This window comes from Peromyscus californicus, unplaced genomic scaffold (genome assembly GCF_007827085.1).
Source record: "Peromyscus californicus insignis strain IS unplaced genomic scaffold, ASM782708v3 Scaffold_9__1_contigs__length_137607984, whole genome shotgun sequence".
NCBI lineage: Eukaryota > Metazoa > Chordata > Mammalia > Rodentia > Cricetidae > Peromyscus > Peromyscus californicus.
In genome coordinates, this window is record NW_026294617.1 from 73497770 (window position 1) to 73520137 (window position 22368).

The 22368-nt window shown below is 41.4% G+C and overlaps 1 protein-coding gene across 1 annotated transcript in view; it reads left to right on the forward strand.

Annotated features, from left to right (window-relative positions):
• Window positions 1-3197: 3197 nt before the first annotated feature.
• The window catches only part of Hormad1 (HORMA domain containing 1), a 29272-nt gene continuing 10101 nt past the window's right edge, over window positions 3198-22368 (forward strand). Inside the window, exons 1-10 of the mRNA XM_052731261.1 lie at window positions 3198-3848; window positions 5661-5805; window positions 7014-7077; window positions 8301-8337; window positions 11656-11676; window positions 12140-12166; window positions 17047-17114; window positions 17837-17988; window positions 21112-21359; window positions 22300-22366. Coding sequence (XP_052587221.1) covers window positions 3813-3848; window positions 5661-5805; window positions 7014-7077; window positions 8301-8337; window positions 11656-11676; window positions 12140-12166; window positions 17047-17114; window positions 17837-17988; window positions 21112-21359; window positions 22300-22366 — 865 coding nt within the window. The 5' untranslated portion in view covers window positions 3198-3812. The remainder of the gene's footprint in view (window positions 3849-5660; window positions 5806-7013; window positions 7078-8300; window positions 8338-11655; window positions 11677-12139; window positions 12167-17046; window positions 17115-17836; window positions 17989-21111; window positions 21360-22299; window positions 22367-22368) is intronic.

A 22368-nucleotide genomic window follows, 5' to 3' on the forward strand; every position in this document is an offset into this window, starting at 1 on the left:
CAATACTGTGACAAATATCTTGCTACATGTACTTTATCAATATTTTGTATTAAATAATTATTATCAGTGAAAAAAACTGCTCTACTGAGGTCTGAAGAGAGAGATGGTTCACTGGTTATGAGTACTTGCTGCTCTCACAGGAGACTGGGGTTCATTTCCCGAAACCCATATGGTGACTCACACACAATCATCTGTAATCCTGGTCCAGGGGATCCAATGCTCTCTTCTGACTTCCAAGACCACCAGTCACACACCTGGTGCACATACATAGATGCAGACACTTATACACACAAAATTATAGATGCAAACTTTGAAGTTGTTTATAGATGGCAGTTAACACTAGTCAGCTGATCCCCAAAGAAATGCTCAGTGACAGAGATTGCTGGTCCACAGAGAAATAAATAAACCTGAACAAAGCCAGGACTGTGATGACTACTGAAGCCTGTCCTCCTCCTTGCAGAATGAAATGGGGACTGACTGATACATGGCACACGCTGTTCTACCAACTGTGAGAACCAGAGTCTCCATATCCAGCATCCCACCCACAGACGTATCGGGTTCCATTAACCTTCTCCACAGTGTAGCCTTCCTAATGTTTATTTATTAATTTGCCTGTGTGGGCACATGTGCTAAAGTGCACATGTGGAGAGCAGGGAAAAATTCACATAATCAGTTCTCTCCTCCCACTTTGTGGGTTCCAGGAATAGAGACCAGTTCATCACGCTTGGTAGAACGTGCCTTTACGCACTGAGCCATTTTGACAGCCTGGGAACTATGTTTTGAAAACAGTTGTGTGAAGCAGTGCTGGCGGTGCACTGGGCGGCCTGATAAAGGACCGGCACTTCGGCAACCACCCACAAACTTGAATGCCAGTACTGAAAAATCACCGCTCCAAAAATAGAACTTAATTTTCTTTCCAAACGAGACATAAATTGTTTCCAAAGCTACCCCCTGTGCCCAGTTGGATCAGTAGAAATTGAAAGGCCCCAGCATACTTGCTTAGCCTAACGCCATTTTGAGCAAGGCCTGAAAAGTACGGGGAAAGTTCAGTTAGAGGACATGGGCATAGGAACAAACAGGGTATCTACGGTCGGCCACCTGGCCCCAGAACAGGGAACTAAAGGTCAGAAAAACAACTTGTACCCTAGATAAGAGCCAAGTCAGCAGGCGTGTCGAGCTCGGGGAAAAACCACGAACTGTCCTGAGTTTGAACCTGGCCTCATACGAATCGTCCAATCAGAACCCTGTAAACCATGCTTCTTGCTTCTGTACCCGCCCTTCTGCTGCCCGACCCTATAAAAACCCTCCACTCCAGCCCGTCGGCGCGCCAGTCTCTCAAGCCTCTGGAGTGACTGTGTCGCCCCGGGTACCCGTGTTCCTGAATAAAGCCTCTTGCTGTTTGCATCTGACTTGTGGTCTCGGTGTGATCTCTGGGCGAGGGTCTCTCCAGAGGGAAGACTACCTTCGGGGGTCTTTCAAAATAATTAGTAGAAAGTAAAGTAAGGTGGTGACATATGCCTGGACATCTAGTACGGGGGAGGGGTAAAAGCAGGGAGGATGGCCATTCAAGACTAAACTCGGCTAAATAGGAAGAATAAGTCTCAGAAATAAAAGTACTGGATTGGGTGAGATGGCTCAGCAGGTATAAGCGCCTGTTGCCAAGCCCGACAGCTGAGTTAGACTCTTGGGAGCCACGTGGTGGAGGGGGAGGGCTGACTTCAAGTTAGCCTGACCACCACGCGTCGTGCTGCGGTATGAGCATGCCCACATATGGTCCTCGGGCCTCGGAATGAACGCCACAGGGCACACACACACACACACGCACACACACACACACACACACACACACACACGCACACACACACACACACACACACACACACACACTCACACACACACACACACACTACTAAAAATTAAAAACAACTCATTAGCAGAAATACAAGTCTAAGTCACCAGACTGGTGGAGCAACTGATTTCCTCCAAGGCACCATGGTCTGGGCGGTCGGGGGGCGGGGGACGATCCAGCACACGGAAGGTCCGATAACAAAATCCAAAGCCCGAGAACCACCCGACCCGGGAGAAAACGGAGTCTCCAGGGGAGCGGCGCGCCGGGAAGGCTTTGCACGTCCCCCCGCCGATCCACGCGCGCTGAGAACTCGGCCTGCCGGGAACAGAGCAGGGCTCCCGGCAGCCCTTGCGCAGCTTTGGGCGGGAACGGGGAAATCCCGCCCGAGGTCAAAGGGCGCGGCACGTGCCGGGCGGCCGTTGGCGCGCATGCGCACCGCGCCTAGGCTGAAGCGAGCGCGGGACGCCGCGCCTCCTCTTCCCTGCGGCGGTGGCCTGCGTCCCTCAGGCGTGGCGTAATAGATGTTTACTCTGGGTTTGGGTCTCGCAGACCTGTCGGTGGGGGGGGTCTCCGTTCCGTGGCCCACCCGCGGGACGGTTGAGAGTTTGTGGGTCGGGTGCCCGGCGGTGCCTGCGGGGGCGACGGGGGCCGGCGCCATGGCGCTAACGGTTTCTGGGCCCACGGCCGGGTGACTCGCATTAACGGGAGGAACACGGGCCGCGAGGGCGGCGACACTGAACGCGGTTGAAGGGGCCGGCGGGTTTTAGGTCTACCCAGTGAGGTACAGGCGAGCCAGGGCCGCGCGGGGAGGCCTGCCTCCACGTAGAAATGAGAGGACGATTTTAGAATAAACGACGCCTGGTGGCCCTGGGGAGGTGGAGGCGGGAGGGTCGGAAGGTCAAGGTCAAGGCCGGTGTGGTGGCGCACGCCTTTAATCCCAGCCCTCGAGAGGCAAAGGCGGGAGCATCGCTGTGAGTTCGAGGCCAGCCTGGGCTACAGAGAGAGTTCCGGGACAGCCAGGGCTACATAGGAAGACCCTGTTTAAAAAAAAAAAAAAAAGTTAAATATCATTCTTGGCTACCTAGGGTTGGAGTCAGCCTGGGCAACGTGAAGGCCTATCTCAAGATGTTTTTTGTTTTTCCGAGACAGGGTTTCTCTGTGTAGCTTTGGAGCCTGTCCTGGATCTCACTCTGTAGCCCAGGCTGGCGTTGAACTCACAGAGATCCTCCTGCCTCTGCCTCCCCAGTGCTGGGATTAAAGGCGTGCGCCACCACCGCCCGGCTGTCTCCAGAATTTTTTAAAATCTGTTTCTGAAGAAAAATTTTTTTATTTATCTATTTCTGTTGCCTTAAAAACGTCTTCGTCACACTGTATGGGAGGTGGTAGCATACACATTGTGCTATGGCACGTGTAGACATCAGAGGACTTGGGGAATCTGTTTTCTCCTTCCACCGTGTTGGTCCTACCAACCCAGAGCATCAGGATGGCGACAAGCTCCTTCACCAGCTGAGCTGTCTGGTGTCCTCCCTGCTTTGCCGTTTTACAGTTCCAGAGTAGACAGTGTAGGCTGAGCCCTGAGAAAGGAGTCACCTGATTTGAATATTTTTGATATAAATATATTTTAAATTATCAGGCAGAATCTCCCCCCCCCCAAACAAAACAAACAAACAAACAAACCCAGGGTCTCAGGTAGCCTTGTCTGGTCTGCAACTTGCTAACTAGCCAAGACTAAACTTGAACTCCTGATCTTCTTGCCCCAGTCTACCAAGTGTTATTCTAGAAGTACACTATAGTACTGGGGCTATACATTGTCATTTTTAAAGGTTCTATTTTAAGTAAAATTCTGAAATTTATTAAGATAAAAACCTCATGTAATAGAGTTTTAGAGATAAAAAATGAAATCTGAAATTAAAATTTGTATTTGTGCTGTGTTACATGGCTGAAGAAAACATTTTATTGGAAGATGGCCACTATGCAGTTGCGGAGGACAGCTTCCATGGTATGATTTCTTATGACTTAATCTGTATTAATTTAGCTGGGTTTCTTTTTTGTTGTTGTTGTTTTGGTTTGGTTTGGTTTGGTTTTTTGAGTAGCCCTGGCTGTTCTAGGACTAGCTCTGTAGACCAGCGTGGCCTCGAATTCACAGGGATCTACCTGCCTGTGCCTCCTGAGTGCTGGGATTAAAGGCATGTGCCACCAGGGCCCACATTAGCTGAGTTTCTTGTTTCTTTTTTCTTTCTTTTTCTTTTTTTTGGGGGGGGGTGTTTTGCTGCATGTATATAGACTGTGTGAGGGTATCAGATCTTGAAGTTGCAGACCACTGTGAGCTGCCATGTGGGTTCTGGGACTTGAACCCAGGTCCTCTGGAAGGGCAGACAGTGCTCTTAACCACTGAGCCATCTCTCCAGCCCCGAGTTTCTTGTTTCTTGAAGCCATAAATATTTTACTGTTTAAAAGAATCAAACATTTAGCCGGGCGGTGGTGGCGCACGCCTTTAATCCCAGCACTCGGGAGGCAGAGGCAGGCGGATCTCTGTGAGTTCGAGGCCAGCCTGGGCTACAGAGTGAGTTCCAGGACAGGCGCAAAGCTACACAGAGAAACCCTGTCTCAAAAAACCAAAAACAAAAAAAAAAGAATCAAACATTTGCAGCTTTAATGATATCAGGACACCTTGTACTTCAAGGAAAAAAGGACTGTAGAATTCTTTTGGACACTGTTACCATAAACTGTTCGTTCAGTGGCATCTCCTTTTCCTTGGAGCTCTCACCAGCTGAATGTGACAGTTGGAAAGGACAAGTAAGGTTGAGTCCTGCTTGCTTCCACTCAGCCATCTGTGTATGAACCCAGTGCTTGTGTTTTGTTTTAGGGGATTTTTTTTTCTTAATGAGTTTAGCTGCTGTTCATGAAAAGAGTGAATACTTAGAACTGTGCCAATAATTAGAGGAAATCCTAAGAAAATGCATTTCTCTTTGTTATTATTATTATTGTTGATATTATTATTATTATATTTAAAGATTTAGTATGTATACAGTGTTCTGCGTACATGTATGCCTGTGTGCCAGAAGAGGGCACCAGATCTCATTATAGATGGTAGTGAGCTACCATGTGGTTGCTGGCAATTGAAGTCAAGGACCTCTGGAGGAGCAGCTAGCTAGTGTTCTTAACCTCTGAGCCATCTCTCCAGCCGCTGCTGCTATTACCATTTTCGACAACATCTCACTATGTAGCCCTGGCTGTCCTGAAACTCTTATGTAGACCCAGGCTCTGCTCACAGAGATCCACCTGTCTTTGCCTCTTAACTGGGATTGAAAATGGATATGCTACCACATCTGGCTCAAAATGCATTTCTTTTCTACTTATTTATAATGTACAGTGGTTTGTCTTAATATATGTCTGTGCACTATGTGGGTACAGTGCTAGCAGATCCCCTGGAACTAATGTTAGACAGTTGTTAGCCACCATGTGGATGCAGAGAATCAAACTTGAGTCCTCTGGAAGAGCAGCCAATGCTCTTGACTGCTGAGCCATCTCTCCAGCCCCTAAAGTGCATTTCGTTACAGAGTTTATCATACCATCCTTTGGACCCTTTGTTTGAAAAGTTGAATCAAGTCTCAAATAATGCCTCTTCACTTGTATCCTGAGTACTGTAGCTGTGGGCCAGCACTGTGTTATACCTCTGGATGTAAAATAGATACACCTGCTGTTACATAAGCTATAGTGACCATGCTTTGTTAGAGCTTCTTTTAAGCTTAGCGGAGCTTTGTTTTCAACAAATGTCAATTAAGATACTTTAATTTCCCTTGAATTTCAGAGTGCATTGGTATTTCCCAATAAGATCTCAACTGAGCATCAGTCTTTGATGTTTGTGAAGAGGCTCCTTGCAGTTTCAGTATCCTGCATCACCTATTTGAGAGGAATATTTCCAGAACGTGCTTATGGGACAAGATATCTGGATGGTAATTTATAATATTTAAGACTTTCTTTGTTTTTTACTTAGAGTGATTTTTATTTATTTTATGTGGTTCTTTTGCCTGCATGTATGTATATGTACCATGTGTGTACCTGGTGCTCTTGGAGACCAGAAAGGTCATCAGATCCCCTGGAACTAGAGTTACCATGAACTGCCACTTCGGTGCTAGGAATCTAACCTAGGTCAGGTCCTCTGAAACAGCAGACAGTGCTCTTAGTACTGAGCTATTTATTCTGCCACTCTTCACCCCCTTTTTTTCAGACAGAGTCTTATTTAGGTAGTCCAGGCTGGCCTTGCACTGGTTATATAGCTGAGACTGGCCTCGAACTCTAGGTTCCTACTTCCTCTACCTTCTTCTGAGTGCTGGGATTGTAGGCATGCACCACTACACCCAGTTTACGTGGTGCTCAGGATTCAACCTAGGGTTTGCTAATGTGAGACAAGCACTTACAAACTACTTACCAACTAAAGCACAGAAATAGGAGAAGTTTTACCCATCAACTTAAATTCTTAATCATTATGATGGCATTTTATAATGAGTACAAATTATTTCCTTTTTTTTTTTTTTTTTTTTTTTTTTTGGTTTTTTGAGACAGGGTTTCTCTGTGTAGCTTTGGTGCCTTTCCTAGAACTCACTCTGTAGCCCAGGCTGGCCTGGAACTCACAGAGATCCGCCTGGTTCTGCCTCTCGAGTGCTGAGATTAAAGGCGTGCACTACCACCACCGCCCGGCATGAGTACCAATTATTTCAAAGCTGCCACTAATAATATGCATATAATGAGCCAGGTGGGTGGCACACACTTGGGTAATCCCAATACTGGACAGGCTAAGGCAGGGGAACTGTTGAGTTCAAGACCAACCTGGGCTATACATAGTGAGACCCTGTCTCAAAAAATAATATACCTATTATTTATAGCTAAAGAAAGTAAATATAATTTAAAATTTACTGTTGAGGCTGACAAAATAGCTTAGCTGTTAAAGGCACTTGCCACCTAACCTGATGATCTGATTTGGATCCCCCTAACCCACATGGTAGAAGGAGAGAGCCAGCTCCCCAAAGTCTCTGACTGCCACACATATGTGTTTTGACACATGTGTACCCATACACATTTGCATGTAACACAAATAAATACAAGTAATTCATTAAACCAACTGTTTATAAGTACTTCTATATTTATTTCATTTTTCATTTAGATCTTTGTGTTAAAATTCTGAAAGAAGATAAAAATTGTCCAGGTTCTTCACAGTTAGTGAAGTGGTAAGTAAAAGAATGCCTAGAGGCAGAAAATTATTACTTTTCCTTTTTTGTTTGTTTGTTTGTTTTGTTTTTTGAGACAGGGTTTCTCTGTGTTGCCCTGTCTGTCCTGGAACTAGCTCTGTAGACCACGCTGGCCTGGAAATCATAGAGATCCACCTGCCTCTGCCTCCCAAGTGCTGGGATTAAAGGCATGTGCCATTAAACTTAGCCTCCTTCCCCCGGGGGGCAGGGGCAGGCGTATTACTTTTTTTATTGTTTTTTGATTTTTTTTTTTCCGAGACATGGTTTCTCTGTGTAGCTTTGTGCCTTTCCTGGAACTCACTCTGTAGCCCAGGCTGGCCTGGAACTCACAGAGATCTGCTTGCCTCTGCCTCCCGAGTGCTGGGATCAAAGGCGTAAGCCACCACCGCCCAGCGGTATTACTTTTTTAATCATACTTTTTGTACATTGAATACTTTTCAATGTATAACCAGATTTTAGTAACTAACCCTTTAGCCCTGGGTACCATGCTTTGAGGTCTTTGGATTTATGTATTAATTTTTTTATTTCATGCTCCATGTAAATAGGATTCATTTTCCTATTATAACTCTACAGATAGCTATTCGATATTTCATAGTTTTCCTTCTGTCCTCCCATCTCCATATTTATGGTCCTTCTTTCTTTCTTTCTTTCTTTTTGCTTTTTGTTTTGTTTTTCGAGACAGGGTTTCTCTGTGTAACCCTGGCTGTCCTGGAACTCACACTGTAGACCAGGCTGACCTTGAACTCAGAGATTCACCTGCCTCTGCCTCCCAAGTGCTGAGATTAAAGGCATACGCCACCACCACCTGGCTGGTTTTTCTTTTTTGAAGATTTTTTTTTAAGAAAACGTGTATGTGCCTGAATACATGTATGTGCACCATGTGAGTTCAGAAGCCCAAGAAAAGCAAAAGAGAATATAAGACCTTGCAACTGTAGTTACAGGCAGTTGTTAACTGCCTTGTGGGTGCTGGGATCAAAACCCAGGTCTTCTACAAGAACAGTAAGCACTGTTAACCACTGGGTCATCTCTCCAGCCCCTGTTTCTTTATGTTTTATTTTGTTCAGTTTTAAGCTAGTTAATAAGAAAAGATGCTTTAATTTAATTATTAGTTTTATTTTGTAAGGGTAAATACAGAGATTTATGAAAAGAACTATTTTCTGAAAATGCATTAAATATAAAAGTGAACCTTTGACTTTTTTTAGGATGCTAGGATGCTATGATGCTTTACAGAAGAAATATGTAAGTCTTTGCCATCTCTTCTTCCCTTCCCTATAGCTACAACAGGAGTTATCATGTAGTAAGAGTAATTTAAACTAACTTGATATAGAACAGTCTCAATTACTAAAAAAAAGCCTGAGCATTGGAATAATTTAAAGAATTACTTTTATTTATTTATATGCACGTGTACAATGTGTGTTCCTGTCTGATGGTGCCCATGGAGGTCAGAAAAGGGTATTAGATCTCATGGAGATACAGATGGCTGTGAGCCACCCATTATGGCTACTGGAACCAAACTCTGGTCTTGAGAACAGCAAGTACTGTTTTTTGTTGTTTTTAAGAGACAGGGCCTTGCTATGTTGCCCAGGCTGGAGTGCAGTGGCTATTCACAGGCGCGACCCCACTACTGATCAGCACGGGAGTTTTGACCTGCTGTTTCCAACCTGGGCCGTGTCACTCCTCCTTAGGAAACCTGGTGGTCCCCAGCTCCCAGGAGGTCACCCTATTGATGCCAGACTTAGTGCATAGCTCACAACAGCCCAGAAATCCTGGACTCAAGTGAGCCTCCTGTCTCAGCCTCCCGGAGTAGCTGGGACTACAGGTGTGCGCCATTGTGCCCCGCCAGCAAGCACTCTTAACTGCTCTTGACTAATGAATCATCTTTCCAGTCCCACATTTGAATTTTTTTATTTTTTTTTATTTTATTTATTTATTTATTTATTTATTTATTTATTTTTTGGTTTTTCGAGACAGGGTTTCTCTGTGTAGCTTTGCGCCTTTCATGGGACTCACTTGGTAGCCCAGAGATCCGCCTGCCTCTGCCTCCCGAGTGCTGGGATTAAAGGCATGCGCCACCACCGCCCGGCTGAATTTTTTTATTTTTGAGACAATATCTCACTATACAGTTCTGGCTGGCCTGGAATTTGCTATGTAGACCAGACTGACCTTGAACTCACAAGAGGTCAACCCACCTTTGCCTCTTCACTGCTAGTATTAAAGACATAGGTCACCATGCCTGGCCACATTTGAATATTTTAAAATCCAGTCTTCAATTCATTTAAACTAATGCAGTTAATACTAAATAAATTTTGCCAAGCTAGGTTTAACAAATTAGCACTCACTTATTAGCGTTAATAGCACATATTAACTTACAAAAATGAATTTAAATGTTTTAAAATATTGCATTAGTTTTACATGTATTCTGCAACCATGCTTATACTAGTATTTTAATAATTTGTTCTGGTTTTTTTGAGACAGAAAAAAACAAAAAGAAAAAAATGTGTATGCACACTCTTAATTCTAGCACTCTGGAGGCAGAAGTAGACAGATGTCTGTGAGTTCAAGGCCTGTCAGGGATACACTGTGAGACCCTCTCTCTCTTGATAATAGTAATTATTGTTACTTACTACTAGCCATGATGGCACATGCCTACAAACCTAGAACTTGAGGGACAGAGACAAGAGGATCAGTAGTTCAAGGCTGTTTTCTACCATGTAGTTAATGCCAGTATAGGACACAGCAGTATTTACTTCTTTTACTGACTGTTTTGTTAACCATTGCTCACTTACCAATGCTCCTATGTGCCAGAATGTATATGGTGTTCCATATTTACTGTCTTAATGGAAAAGTTAAGGACTAGGGATAAAAATTCAATTTCAGAATTCTGCTAGAACTGGACTTCTCTGTTTATATTGCTTAAAATGATACTATGTAAAAGGCTTGTAGTCTATTGTAAAATCTTAATTAAAATTTCACTATTTCAGGGTCATGGTGATGCACACCTTTAATCCCAGCACCAGGGAGGCAGAGGCAGATAGATCTCTGTTTGAGGCCAGCTTGATGTAGAGAGTGATTTCCAGGACAGCCAGGGCTACACAGAGAAATCCTGTCTTGAAAAAAATCCCATAAATTTCACTATTTTCACATATACTATGAGTTCAGATCCAGCCTGGACTATATAATGAGTTCAGGCTAGCTGTGGCACAGAGTGAGACCCTGACTCAAAACCTGTATAAATTTAACCATTTCAGAATTTGTGCCAGCTTAACTTGAATTGCATGGGAACATTTATTTTTGCTGTGCTTAGAACTGAATTCAGGGCCTTGTACATATTAGATAAGTACTCTGCCACTGATCTACAGCCTCAGCACAAGGAAACTTATTTTTAGATTCTAATTAAGAATTACTGGGGGGTTGGGGATTTAGCTCAGTGGTAGAGCGCTTGCCTAGCAAGCACAAGGCCTTGGGTTCAGTCCTCAGCTCTGGAAAAAAAAAAAAAAAAAAGAATTACTGGGTAGTGGTAGCACAGGCCTTTAATCCCAGCATTCGGGAGGCAGGGGCATGCAGATCTCTGTGAGTTCAAGACCAGTTTGGTTTACAGAGTAAGTTCCAGGACAACCAAGGTTACACATAGAGACCCTGCCTCAAAAAACAACAAAAAAAAAAGCAAATTCTTTCCAATAGTGTTAAATGCCATTATAATTTTTAGGAAAGCTATAGGGAATTGGAATAACTTTAATTACTTCTTTTTTGAGTCAGGGTCTCACTTTGTAGCTCCGACAGCCTGGAACTCACTATATGACCAGGCTGGCCTCAAACTCACAGTATTCTGCCTTTCTCTGCCTCTTGAGTGCTGGAATTAAAGTGTATGCCACCATACCTTGTAACTAATTATATTTGATTAAGTCAGTGAAATAAAATGCTGACATGAATTTTAGCCATTAGAAAGCCAAGTGAAAAGAAATAATTTGGGAGAATAGACATGATATGAAACGAATCTTCCACAATGGTTACTTTTAGAAATACATGTTGAGTGCTGGGTGTGCTGGTACAGACCTTTTTTATTTCCAGCACTCAAGGGGCAGAAGCAGGTGGATCTCTTAAGTTCAAGGCCAGCCTTATCTATATAGCAAGTTCCAGGATAGCCATCAAAAAGCGCCACACACACACAAACACACACACACAAACACACACACACACACACACACACACACACACACACACGCACACGCACACGCACACGCGCACACACACACACACACCTGAACTAACCCCCCACCCCCCTACACACACACACACACACACACACACACACACACACACACACACACACACACACACACGTGCGCGCGCGCGCAAGCAATGTTGAGATAGAACAAAAATTCTCCCTTGAGGATGGGGAAGCACTAAAGAGTGAACTCACAGTCTTGCATGTGCTAAATGATTGCTCTACTGCTAACCTATGCCCCAAGCCCCTGAATGAGTACAAAGAATTTTTATGATCCATCATAAAAATGCATTTTACAGAATACAATTAAGATTTGTTCTCTTGTATTTCAGCTAAGGATGATCATTCTAGCTGTAAGTACTTTTAAATTGTATCTTTTAACACTGTCAAATTTTTCCCTTTATTAAGTGACACTGAAATTATCAGATGATTTATGTCACTTTATTAAATCTGCTGATGTATCCAGTGGGGAAAAAGAAGTTAACTTTTTTAAGATTTATTTTTATGTGCATTGATGTTTTGCCTGCATGTATGTCTGTGTGAGGGTGCCAGATCCCCTGGAACTGGAGTTACAGACAGTTGTGAGCTGTCATGTGGGTGCTGGGAACTGAACCTGGGAACTCTAGAAGAACAGCCAGCACTCCTAACCTCTGAGCCATCTTTTCAGCCCTAGAGAAAAAGAAGTAAACTTCTTATTGGGAGGGTCATTTTGTTTTTTGTTTTGTTTCATTGAACAACTCAATACTTTAATGTCCAATTTTATTCTTTCTGAATACTTAGCTTCACTTTACTTAATTGTAATGCATTTTTACATAGGTATACACCAATCCAGAAGATCCTCGGGTAAGTGTGCTTGAGTTAGAAGTGTTAGAAATGTAATGCTTCTAATATCTAAACACAAATTCTTTTAATAGTTAATGCTTCTTGGGTTTTTGTTTGTTTGTTTTTCTTTGTTTTGGAGACAGAGTTTCTTTGTGTATCTCTGGCAGTCCTGGAACTCACTCTGTATACCAGGCTGACCTCAAACTCACAGAGATCCACCTGCCTCTGCCTCCCAAGTGCTAGGATTAAAGGTGTGCACCACAACTGCCTGGCATGCTTTTGTATTTTAATCAATATACTTCTATATTTTTTCATGTTTGAACCTTGTAAAACTTCTGCGGTGAGGCATGGTTTGTATTGTTATATGTTAAGAGATTAATATACTCACTACAAGAGATTTTGTAACTGATTTTAGCCCATGAGTCTAATAAACTATTTGAAATAACCAATGTTACTTGATTTCTGACTCCATACAGTATTTTTTTGTGGTTGAGACAAAGTCTCCCTGTGTAACCTAAGAAGGCCTCAAACTTGCTGCATAGCTGAGGTTATCTTGAACTTCTGATCTCATACCTCCTGAGTGCTGGGATTTAGAGAGTTGTGCTACCAAGCCAGGTTTCCGGTATGATAGGCAAGCCCTCTACCAATGAACTACAACTTCAGTACCTTCTCCATCTTTATTAAAGACAGAGACCTCTTCCTTAGCATAGGCTTGCCTGAAACCCAGTATGAAGCCCATGCTGCCCATGAACTCACAGTGATACTAATGCCTCCACCTCCTGGGGTTGCAGGCATAGGTGACTACACTCAGTTTTGGGAGGTTTGTTTGTCTTCATTTTATTTTATTGTTTTACTTGGGTTGAACCTAAGGCCTAGAACATGGTGTAGGCAAGCTCTCTACCACAAACCACACCCCTAGCCTTCAGAAGATCTTGTGTGCTTATTCTATAATAGGCTTTACTTTGGGTCTTTATGGGCATTATCCCTCATTTATTCACCATAACCTAATTAGAATTATCATCACCACTTTACAGATTAGGAATGTGTGTTTTGTATATCTGTGGTGCATATACACACAGGTTATGTGTACATGTTGGGTGTTCTGCTTTATCATTCTCCTTCTTCCTTTGAGATAGGTTCTTTCTCTGAACCAGGAACTAGGCTGTTGGCCAGCAAGCCCCAGTGAACCTCCTGTCCTGCTTCCTCACAATGTTAGGATTACTAGTTCATACAACCACACTCAGCAGTTTTTACATGGGTTCTGGGAATTAGGAATCTGTTGCACATAATTGTATACTAAGTTCTTTTACCAGCTGAGCCACTTCTCTGGATTCAAGGTTTCTTACCTAAGTTTGTGTGGCAGAGAAAACAAAACCAAAGTTTGGCCAGGCAGCGGTGGCACATGCCTTTAATCCCAGCACTTGAGAGGCAGAGCCAGGCAGATCTCTGTGAGTTCTCTTTCTGGTCTACAGAAAGAGATCCAGAACAGGCACCATAACTACACAGAGAAATCCTGTCTCAAAAAACCAACCAACAGCAGCAACAAAACCAAATTTGAACTAGAAAAACAGCTCACCATGTGGTGGTTTTAACCATTAAAATGTAACTTTTCACTTAGTCCTGGAAGCATATTTGAACTGATCAGGGCTAAGGATGTGCCTCAGTTGGTGGAAAGCTTATCCAACTTATACAAAGCCCTAAGTTAAAAAAACAAAACAAGCCGGGCGGTGGTGGCACACACCTTTAATCCCAGCACTCCGGAGGCAGAGCCAGGCGGATCTCTGTGAGTTCGAGGCCAGCCTGGGCTACAGAGTGAGTTCTAGGAAAGGTGAAAAGCTACACAGAGAAACCCGGTCTCAAAAAACCAAAAAAAAAAAAAAAAAAAAAACCCCCAAAACTAGATATGGTGAAGTTGGGAATTTCAGTCAGGAGGTTCAGAAGTTCAAGTTTATCCACTGCATAAAGAGATTGAGGCCAGCCTGAACTATTCAAAACTCTGTTATAAATAAATGAAATTATTATGCCATGCATAGAAAGCAAACCATCTCTACCCTTAGCTAAGGCACTATTGGTAGTTAATGGTTGCTTGGGGAAGGAAAGTCATTTTCTTCAATGGAATAACCACTGGTAAATTGCTCATGACTCGTTACCATAGTACCCGTGTGCATACAACTGGCCCTAATTAAACACAGTGGATTTTAAAAAATTATTTTTTTATTTTATGTGCATTTGGTGTTTTTTGCCTGCATGTGTGTCTGTGTGAAGGTGTTGGAACTCCTGGAGCTACAATTACAGTGGTCAGCTGTCATGTGGGTGCTGGGAATTGAACCCACATCCTCTGGAAGAGTAGCCAGTACTCCAAACTGCTGAGCTTTCTCTCTAGCCCCACAGTAGATTTTTTTAAGCTAAATATTCTGAGCTTAAGGAGGGATGACTGTCTTTTCTTTGAAATGCATAACAACAAGTAATGCTATATATGTCCATAATTACAAAGCAGATTGTTTAAGAGAAAGGCTATAATTAAGTTAATTGTTCAGAAAATATTCATTACTGGGTTTGTTTGTTTGGTTTTTTTCTTCAGACTGGGTCTTTCTATATAGCCCTGGCTATCCTAGAACTCACCATGTAGACTAGGCTGGCCTCAAACCTGCAGAGATCTGCCTGCCTCTGTCTTCCAAGTGCTGGGATTAAAGGCATGTGCCACCATGCCCAGCTTTATTACCCTTTTTTTTTTTTTTTGGTTTTTTTTTTTTTTTGTTTTTTTTTCGAGACAGGGTTTCTCTGTGTAGCTTTGCGCCTTTCCTGGAACTCACTTTGGAGACCAGGCTGGCCTCGAACTCACAGAGATCTGCCTGGCTCTGGGATTAAAGGCATGCGCCACCACCGCCCAGCCCATATTTTTATAGTTATGCATTTTTCCATTAGCAAGTAAACAGCCTTACTGTGCACCTGAGTGATACTTATTAAATAGTTATTGTGTGCTATCAACTTTGTTAAGGGCTCTATAAAATAGCTGTTTGATAATAACATGGAATTATTAATAAGACTCCTTTCTTACGTAGGGAAATAGAAAGCTTAAATGGTTTGCATGTGGTTATAGTATAGCCAGGGTTAAAAAAAAAAAAAAAACCTGGGTGTGGTAGCACAGGCCTGATACCTTTGATCCCAGCACTCAGAAGGCAGAGGTAGGCAGATCTCTGTGAGTTCAAAGCTAGCCTGGTCTACACAATCACTTCCAGGCCAGTCAGGGCTATATAGTGAGAACCTGTCTTTTAAAAAAGTTTTCTTTAATCTGTTTTTACTGGTTGTGGTGGTGCATGGCTGTTATCATAGCACTTAGGAGGTAGAGCCAAGAGAGTTGAAAGTCAGTCCTTGGTTACATAGTGAGTTCAAGGCAAACCTGGATGCATCACAATAAGCAGGGTGCTGGTGGCTCTTGCCTTTAATACCAGCACTAGGGAGGCAGAGGCAGACTGATCTGTGTGAGTTCAAGGCCAGCCTGGTCTACAGAGTGAGTTCCAGGACAGCCAGGGCTACACAGAGAAACCCTGTCTTGAAAAACCAAAATAATAACAAAATAAATCCTATACTTAGTATCTGTCTTAGTTCCTTTTCTTTTATACAGATTTGGTAATTTATAAAGAATAAAAGTTTATTCCATTTATGATTCTGGAGGCTGGGATCTAAGGTTTAGAATTTATTTCTTTTAGTTGTAGAGGCTGGGAACAAAATTTAGTCCAAACAAAATTTAGTAATGACCTTCTTTGTCTGTCTCACACACACACACACACACACACACACACACACACACACACACACACACACACACACGTGGAAGAGAAAAACACAGACATCTTTTTATAAGGAACACACTTGCACAACATTTGACCCACTTCAGTGATAACCAAATTAATTTATTTAATTAACTCATGAGGACAGGATCATTTTAACCCAGTGGTTCTCAACCTGTGGGTCAAGACCTCTTTGGAGTCAAATGACCTTTTCATAGGGGTTGCCTAAGACCATTGGAAAACACAGATATTTATATTATGATTCATAATAGTAGAAAAATTACAGTTATGAAGTAGCAATGAAAATTATTTTATGGTTAGGGGATCACCATAACATGAAGAACTGTATTAAAGGGTCCAGCAGAAAGGTTTAAAACCACTGCCTTAACCTAATTATTTCTTTACGATCATGTTCCTTTCCTCTAGATAGTCAATTATAATCTAACTGTGTCAACTCAAAGCAGCAACTTTTGTATTTGATTGCCCTGTCTAGTGGGCTCATTTAGGTTAATAACAAAAATGCTATAGATTTGATGGATGTCTACCCAGTGCAGTCTTTTTGCTTTTGTTTAGCACTAATTGATCAAATTGGCTTCAACTGCTTTTTCTGATAGAAGCAGTATCCTAGATACTGTGCAAAATCAGTGTCAAGAATTTTGACTTCAATAAAACAGTCATTTTTTTGCTTCCAAAAAAAATGCCATTCTTCAAATTGTTGCACTGGGGACATGTATTTCCAATACATAAACCTTGCAGACAATTCACACTACAGCCCTTACCAACTCTGCTGAGGTGTGGTTCCTCTCCAACTTGCCTGCTGAAGCATTCCTACCATTTAGTATCTATAACAGGCATAGTAGTGAGTCAGAGAGACTCTCTCTCTCTCTCTCTCTCTCTCTCTCTCTCTCTCTCTCTCTCTCTCTCTCTCTCTCAATCTAAAGTACCAAATTCCATACCATCAGCATTAACTATGAGAATTTGAAAACTCCAGTGGACCAATAGGGGTTAACACATTAGAGAAAACTACTGACTGAATGTTTGAAGTCATATGAAAACCATGGCAGTCAGAACTATGCATCAGTTACATAACTGCAATGTTTTCTATTTAAGACAATCTCAGAATGTTACCAGTTTAAGTTCAAGTACACAAAAAATGGACCAGTCATGGACTTTATAAGGTATTGTTCTATAGTTTTATTTTTGCATTATCAGTTATCACTTATTAATGCTATTTAGCTAGACTCCAAGGTTATTTCTGAAACTTCTCAAACTCCCAGTTAGCAATTTGGCTTTACAAAATAGAGTAGTAGGATGTGAGGTCGATATGGCTGTGACATCTGTCAACCGTTGTTGATCCCCAGGATTAATTTGACTGTTCTGGGTGCCTAGCTTGGTGCTCCCTTCCTTTATCACCTGTCGGGTGATTCCTTCCCAATGCCTCACACTCAGTCAAAGAGGACAACCTTCCCTGATAGTGGAGGATTGTTCCTCGTTCAGGGTTTATGAGTAGCTGTGATTTTTCTACTAGAACCCCCAGAGAAGCTCTCAAAATGCAACAAAACTTAGAATGCCACAAGATCATGTGTTAATTATGTACTATTTTAATTATAAAAAAAGGAATTTGAGTGGTTAGAAATGTAATTAAAATCCATCGTTCATTTCCTTTAAACACAATGTATATAAAATGTGTATTTGTTATACTTATGTAAATTTGTATTTAGCTTATAATAATGATGTTAATAATGATACTAAATTTTTATAATAGTGACATGAAAATATTTTTGTGGTAACTTTCAATCTAGTAACAATGTTTTAAAAGAATAATCTCAAATTGTTAAAATGTGAGATAATATTAGAAGTCATAAGTCTTATGAAAAATTTATTTCTCATTCTTTTCTAGCAAAAATCAAAACAATAAATCTAGTACAACATCTGCTGACACCAAGAAAGCAAGTATTCTCCTCATTCGGAAGATTTATGTCCTAATGCAAAATCTAGGACCTTTGCCTAATGATGTTTGTTTGACCATGAAACTTTTCTACTATGATGAAGGTACTACTTGCAGTATGTCTTGATTTAGTTTTATATTTCAAAAATTGGTTTCTACTTCTAATGTTTTAGCACCTAAATTGTTACAGAGTCTTTGAAAGTAGAAAACTTGCATTTAATATGAGTATTTGAAAAGAAACATTGGTGGCTGGGGAGACAATTCAGAGGTTAAGAGCACTTGCTGCTCTTACAGAGGACTAGGGTATGGTTCCCAGCACCAATTGTGGTAGGCGACAGAATTGGCCTGTAACTCCATGTCCAGGGCAATCCAGTGCCCTCTTCTGGCCTTCTCAGGCACCTGTGGACAAAGACAGACAGTCACACATACAAAATGAATAAAAATAAAATAAATATTGAAAAACAAAATTGTAAGCCGGGCAGTGGTGGCGCACAACTTTTTTTTGTTTGTTTGTTTTGGTTTGGTTTTGGTTTTTCGAGACAGGGTTTCTCTGTGTAGCTTTGCGCCTTTCCTGGAACTCACTTGGTAGCCCAGGCTGGCCTTGAACTCACAGAGATCCGCCTGGCTCTGTCTCCTGAGTGCTGGGGTTAAAGGCGTGCGCCACCACCCTGTCTCGAAAAACCAAAAAAAACCTTGTTGCCAGGTGGTGGCGGCACACATCTTTAATCCCAGCACCTGGGAGGCAGAGGCAGGTGGATCTCTGGCAAAAGTAGGATTTAAAATGCATTTCTCTGGGCTGGAGAGATGGTTCAGTAGTTATAAGAGCATTGGCTGCTCTTCAGAGGTCCTAAGTTCAATTCCCAGCAACCATGTGATGGCTTATAACCATCTATAGTGGGATCTGATGCCCTCTTCTGGCTTAAAGTTGGTAGAGCACTCATATACATAAAATAAATCTTTTTTTAAAAAATGCATTTCTCTAGTGATAGGAACATCTATAGGAAATGCAACTTACTCATAATTAAAGAAATGGAATAGTAAAATGCTACTTTTTATTTACCAGATTGATAAAACTTGTGAACCCATAATTGAGAAAATATGTGCTCTTAAACCTTCTTGAGCGAATGCACATAGGAGCAAAATTTTCTTTTTTTTTTCCCCCCGGAGCTGAGGACCGAACCCATAGCCTTGCACTTGCTAGGCAAGTGCTCTACCACTGAGCTAAATCCCCAACCCCTAGCAAAATTTTCAGAAGATATTTTGTCAGTATTTTAAAAAATGTCGGCTTTTGGGGGGAGCTGGAGAGATGGCTCAGTGGCTAAGAGCACCACTTGCTCTTCCAGAGGACCGGATTCAATTCCCAGCACCCACATGACAGCTCACAACTGTCTGTAACTCCAGTTCCAGGGGACCCAACACCCATGGCAAAACACCAATGCACATAAAGTTAAATAAAATTTTTTTTAAATGTTGGTTTTCAACATTGCACTAAAGAGCTGGGCAAGTCAGCCAGGCTACATTCAGTGTGACACTCGAGCTACCACATTCTAAAGTAGTATCAGCCACCCTTGTTTTGTTCTCCTCTCCATTAGTCATGTTGGAACACCTGAGCTTGTTAACCATACAGTGGATTACCATGATGTAGAAGCCAGCTGAACAGATGTTTCAGGGAATTATTCTTTTTTCGGCAGTAGTTGGGTTTATCTGTGGATATGTGGCTGAACAGTTTGAATGGCATGTCTATAAAGTTATAGGCAGATTTGCTTTCTCATGTTTGCTGACACTTCCTCTGTGGCCCTATCTTACCAACATCCCCTGAAATGTTTACCATGGGCTTAAACTGCCAAGTTTGAGACAGGGTCTCTTTATGTAGCCCAGGCAGTACTCAAACTCTCTATATAGACCAGACTGGCCTCAAACTCACAGGGATCCTCCTGAGTGCTGAAATTAAAGGCAAGCACCAGTACCACCTTCTTACAGACAGCTTTGTGAAGATTTAGTTGTCTGTGTTTCATTTCTAATCTGGTTGTGTTTTAATTTTAAAACTATTTTATATCATATTTTCATAATTTTTGTAGATAACAGAAAAATAAATATGCAGTGTTTCTTTCAGGTATACGTAATGAATAAACACCTCATAACTGGAAAAAAAAGGTTTTGGTTTTATGGTACTGGGGCTTGAACTTAAGGTCTTATGCATACTAGGAAAGCATTCTACCATGAAGCCATATCTCTCACTCCAAAATTTAATATTTTAACTTATAAATGATATACCTAGAAAAATATTTTGAGACTAGCTTGTACAGATATTCAAGATTATGTATTTATAAGAATTTTCATTATAACAGTGGTTAAAATAGGAATGAAGTGTAAACAAATAGAATATCTTCCTTGGAGACTTGAGTAAGTAAATTATGTTGCATCTATATAAAAAAAATACTATATGAACTGTTAAAATCACAGAAGGGCTGCAGCAGTGCTCTTGTTACTGACCAGCCCCTTGCACTTGCAGAGTACTGAAAAAAAGAAAAGCGAGGCATGATCTCCCTGAATTTTTAAAGGATGTTTAAGGATATATAGTGCATAGAAAGTATGCAAACATGAAATATTACTGTTACATATATAATATTTTCTATGTAAACATAAGGTATTCTTTTTATTACATGCATGATATTTTTTTAGAACATAATGCAACAACAATAACACCTTTTAACAATTACTTGCTATGTGCCTGTTCAGTTCTGAACATTTTACACTTTACTATTTTTATATCCACAGCGACCTCTTGTGGGTAGGTATTGTTATTTTCTCCATTTGACAAAGAAAATAAACCAAGAATGATAAGTAATTTGCTCACAGTCATGTAGCCAGTCAAGAAAATGAATGTTACCCTTAAAGAATGAGGACTTTAGCCGGGCGGTGGTGGCACACGCCTTTAATCCCAGCACTTGGGAGGCAGAGCCAGGGGCTCTCTGTGAGTTTGAGGCCAGCCTGGTCTGCAGAGTGAGATCCAGGACAGGCACCAAAACTACACAGAGAAACCCTGTCTCGAAAAACAAAAAACAAACAAACAAACAAACAAAAGAATGAGGACTTTGATATAGGAGGTGCATCTCTACATTTTTAGCTTAGGTTTTTTTGTCTGAATTTAATCTTGTTGTGTTTCTATGACTATTTCAGTTTCTTCAGTTTTATAAATGGTACAGTTTATACTTCCTTTTTTGTAGTTACACCCCCAGATTACCAACCTCCAGGTTTTAAGGATGGTGATTGTGAAGGAGTAATATTTGATGGGGACCCTACATACTTAAATGTGGGAGAAGTCCCGACACCTTTTCACACCTTCAGATTAAAAGTGACCACTGAGAAAGAACGAATGGAAAATATTGATTCAGCCATATTAACACCAAAACAATCAAAAATACCATTTCGAAAAATCATAATGGACAAAGATGATGTAGAAGATGACAATCATGTAAGTGGAACATATTTAATTATAAAGTGCAATAGTAGCAAACGTTATGAGGACTTTGATAGATCTTCATGTTTCTATAAATACAGTAGTAAAATCTTCATTCTGTAGAAGAACTTCATTCCGAGACAGGATCAAATGGCTGGTTATACAGGAGATCAAATTCTGATTGCTAGGCCTGTTCCTTGAGCACTTTGTCTGCTGCACTATCTCACAGGCTTTTGTTTTTAAAAGACAGGGTTCAGGCTAGCTGCTAACTACTTGCTGTGTAGCGGAGGCTGTCCTTGAATTTCTAATCCTCCTGCCTCCACCTCCTAAATGTTGAGATTGCAGGTGTGAACCACCATGCCAGCTAGGAATTTTGTAGCATTCTTTAAAATATTTGAGTCTCAGGATGAGAGGTAAAGTTCTTGCTGCACAAGCATAAAGATGTGTATGATCAGTTTCCTAGAACCCATGTAAAAGCTGCATATCATTGTGCAAATCTGTAACCCTTGCACTGGGAGGGTTGGGACTAGAAGCAGAATTCTAGGAACTTGCTGTCCAAAACACTCAGCTCCAGGTTCAATCAGTGATAGACTCTGTCTCAAAATACATAAATAAGTTTAGCATGGTAGTACACACCTGTAAATCCCAGCACTCAGGAGACAGAGGTATACAGATCTCTGTGAGTTCGAGGCCAGCCTGGTCTACAAAGCGAGTTCCAGGATAGGCAGGGCTGTTACACAGGTGAATTCTGTCTCAAAAATTAATTAATTAGTTAATTAATATAATAAAAAACAAAGTTGCCTTGTGGTAGTAATTCTAGCATCATTTGTATTTCTAGCAAACTTAAGATAGTTGTAGTTAACCTTTACATAAAGCAAATGTGTTCATTAATATTCATATCTAATGTTTTCATTTATTCTTAAAATGTGTTCAATTTGTCTTCATATTTATATAGAATAATTTTGACATTAAAACTAAAATGGACGAACAGAAAGAAAACTTGGGAGCTTCTGAAATTAAAGGT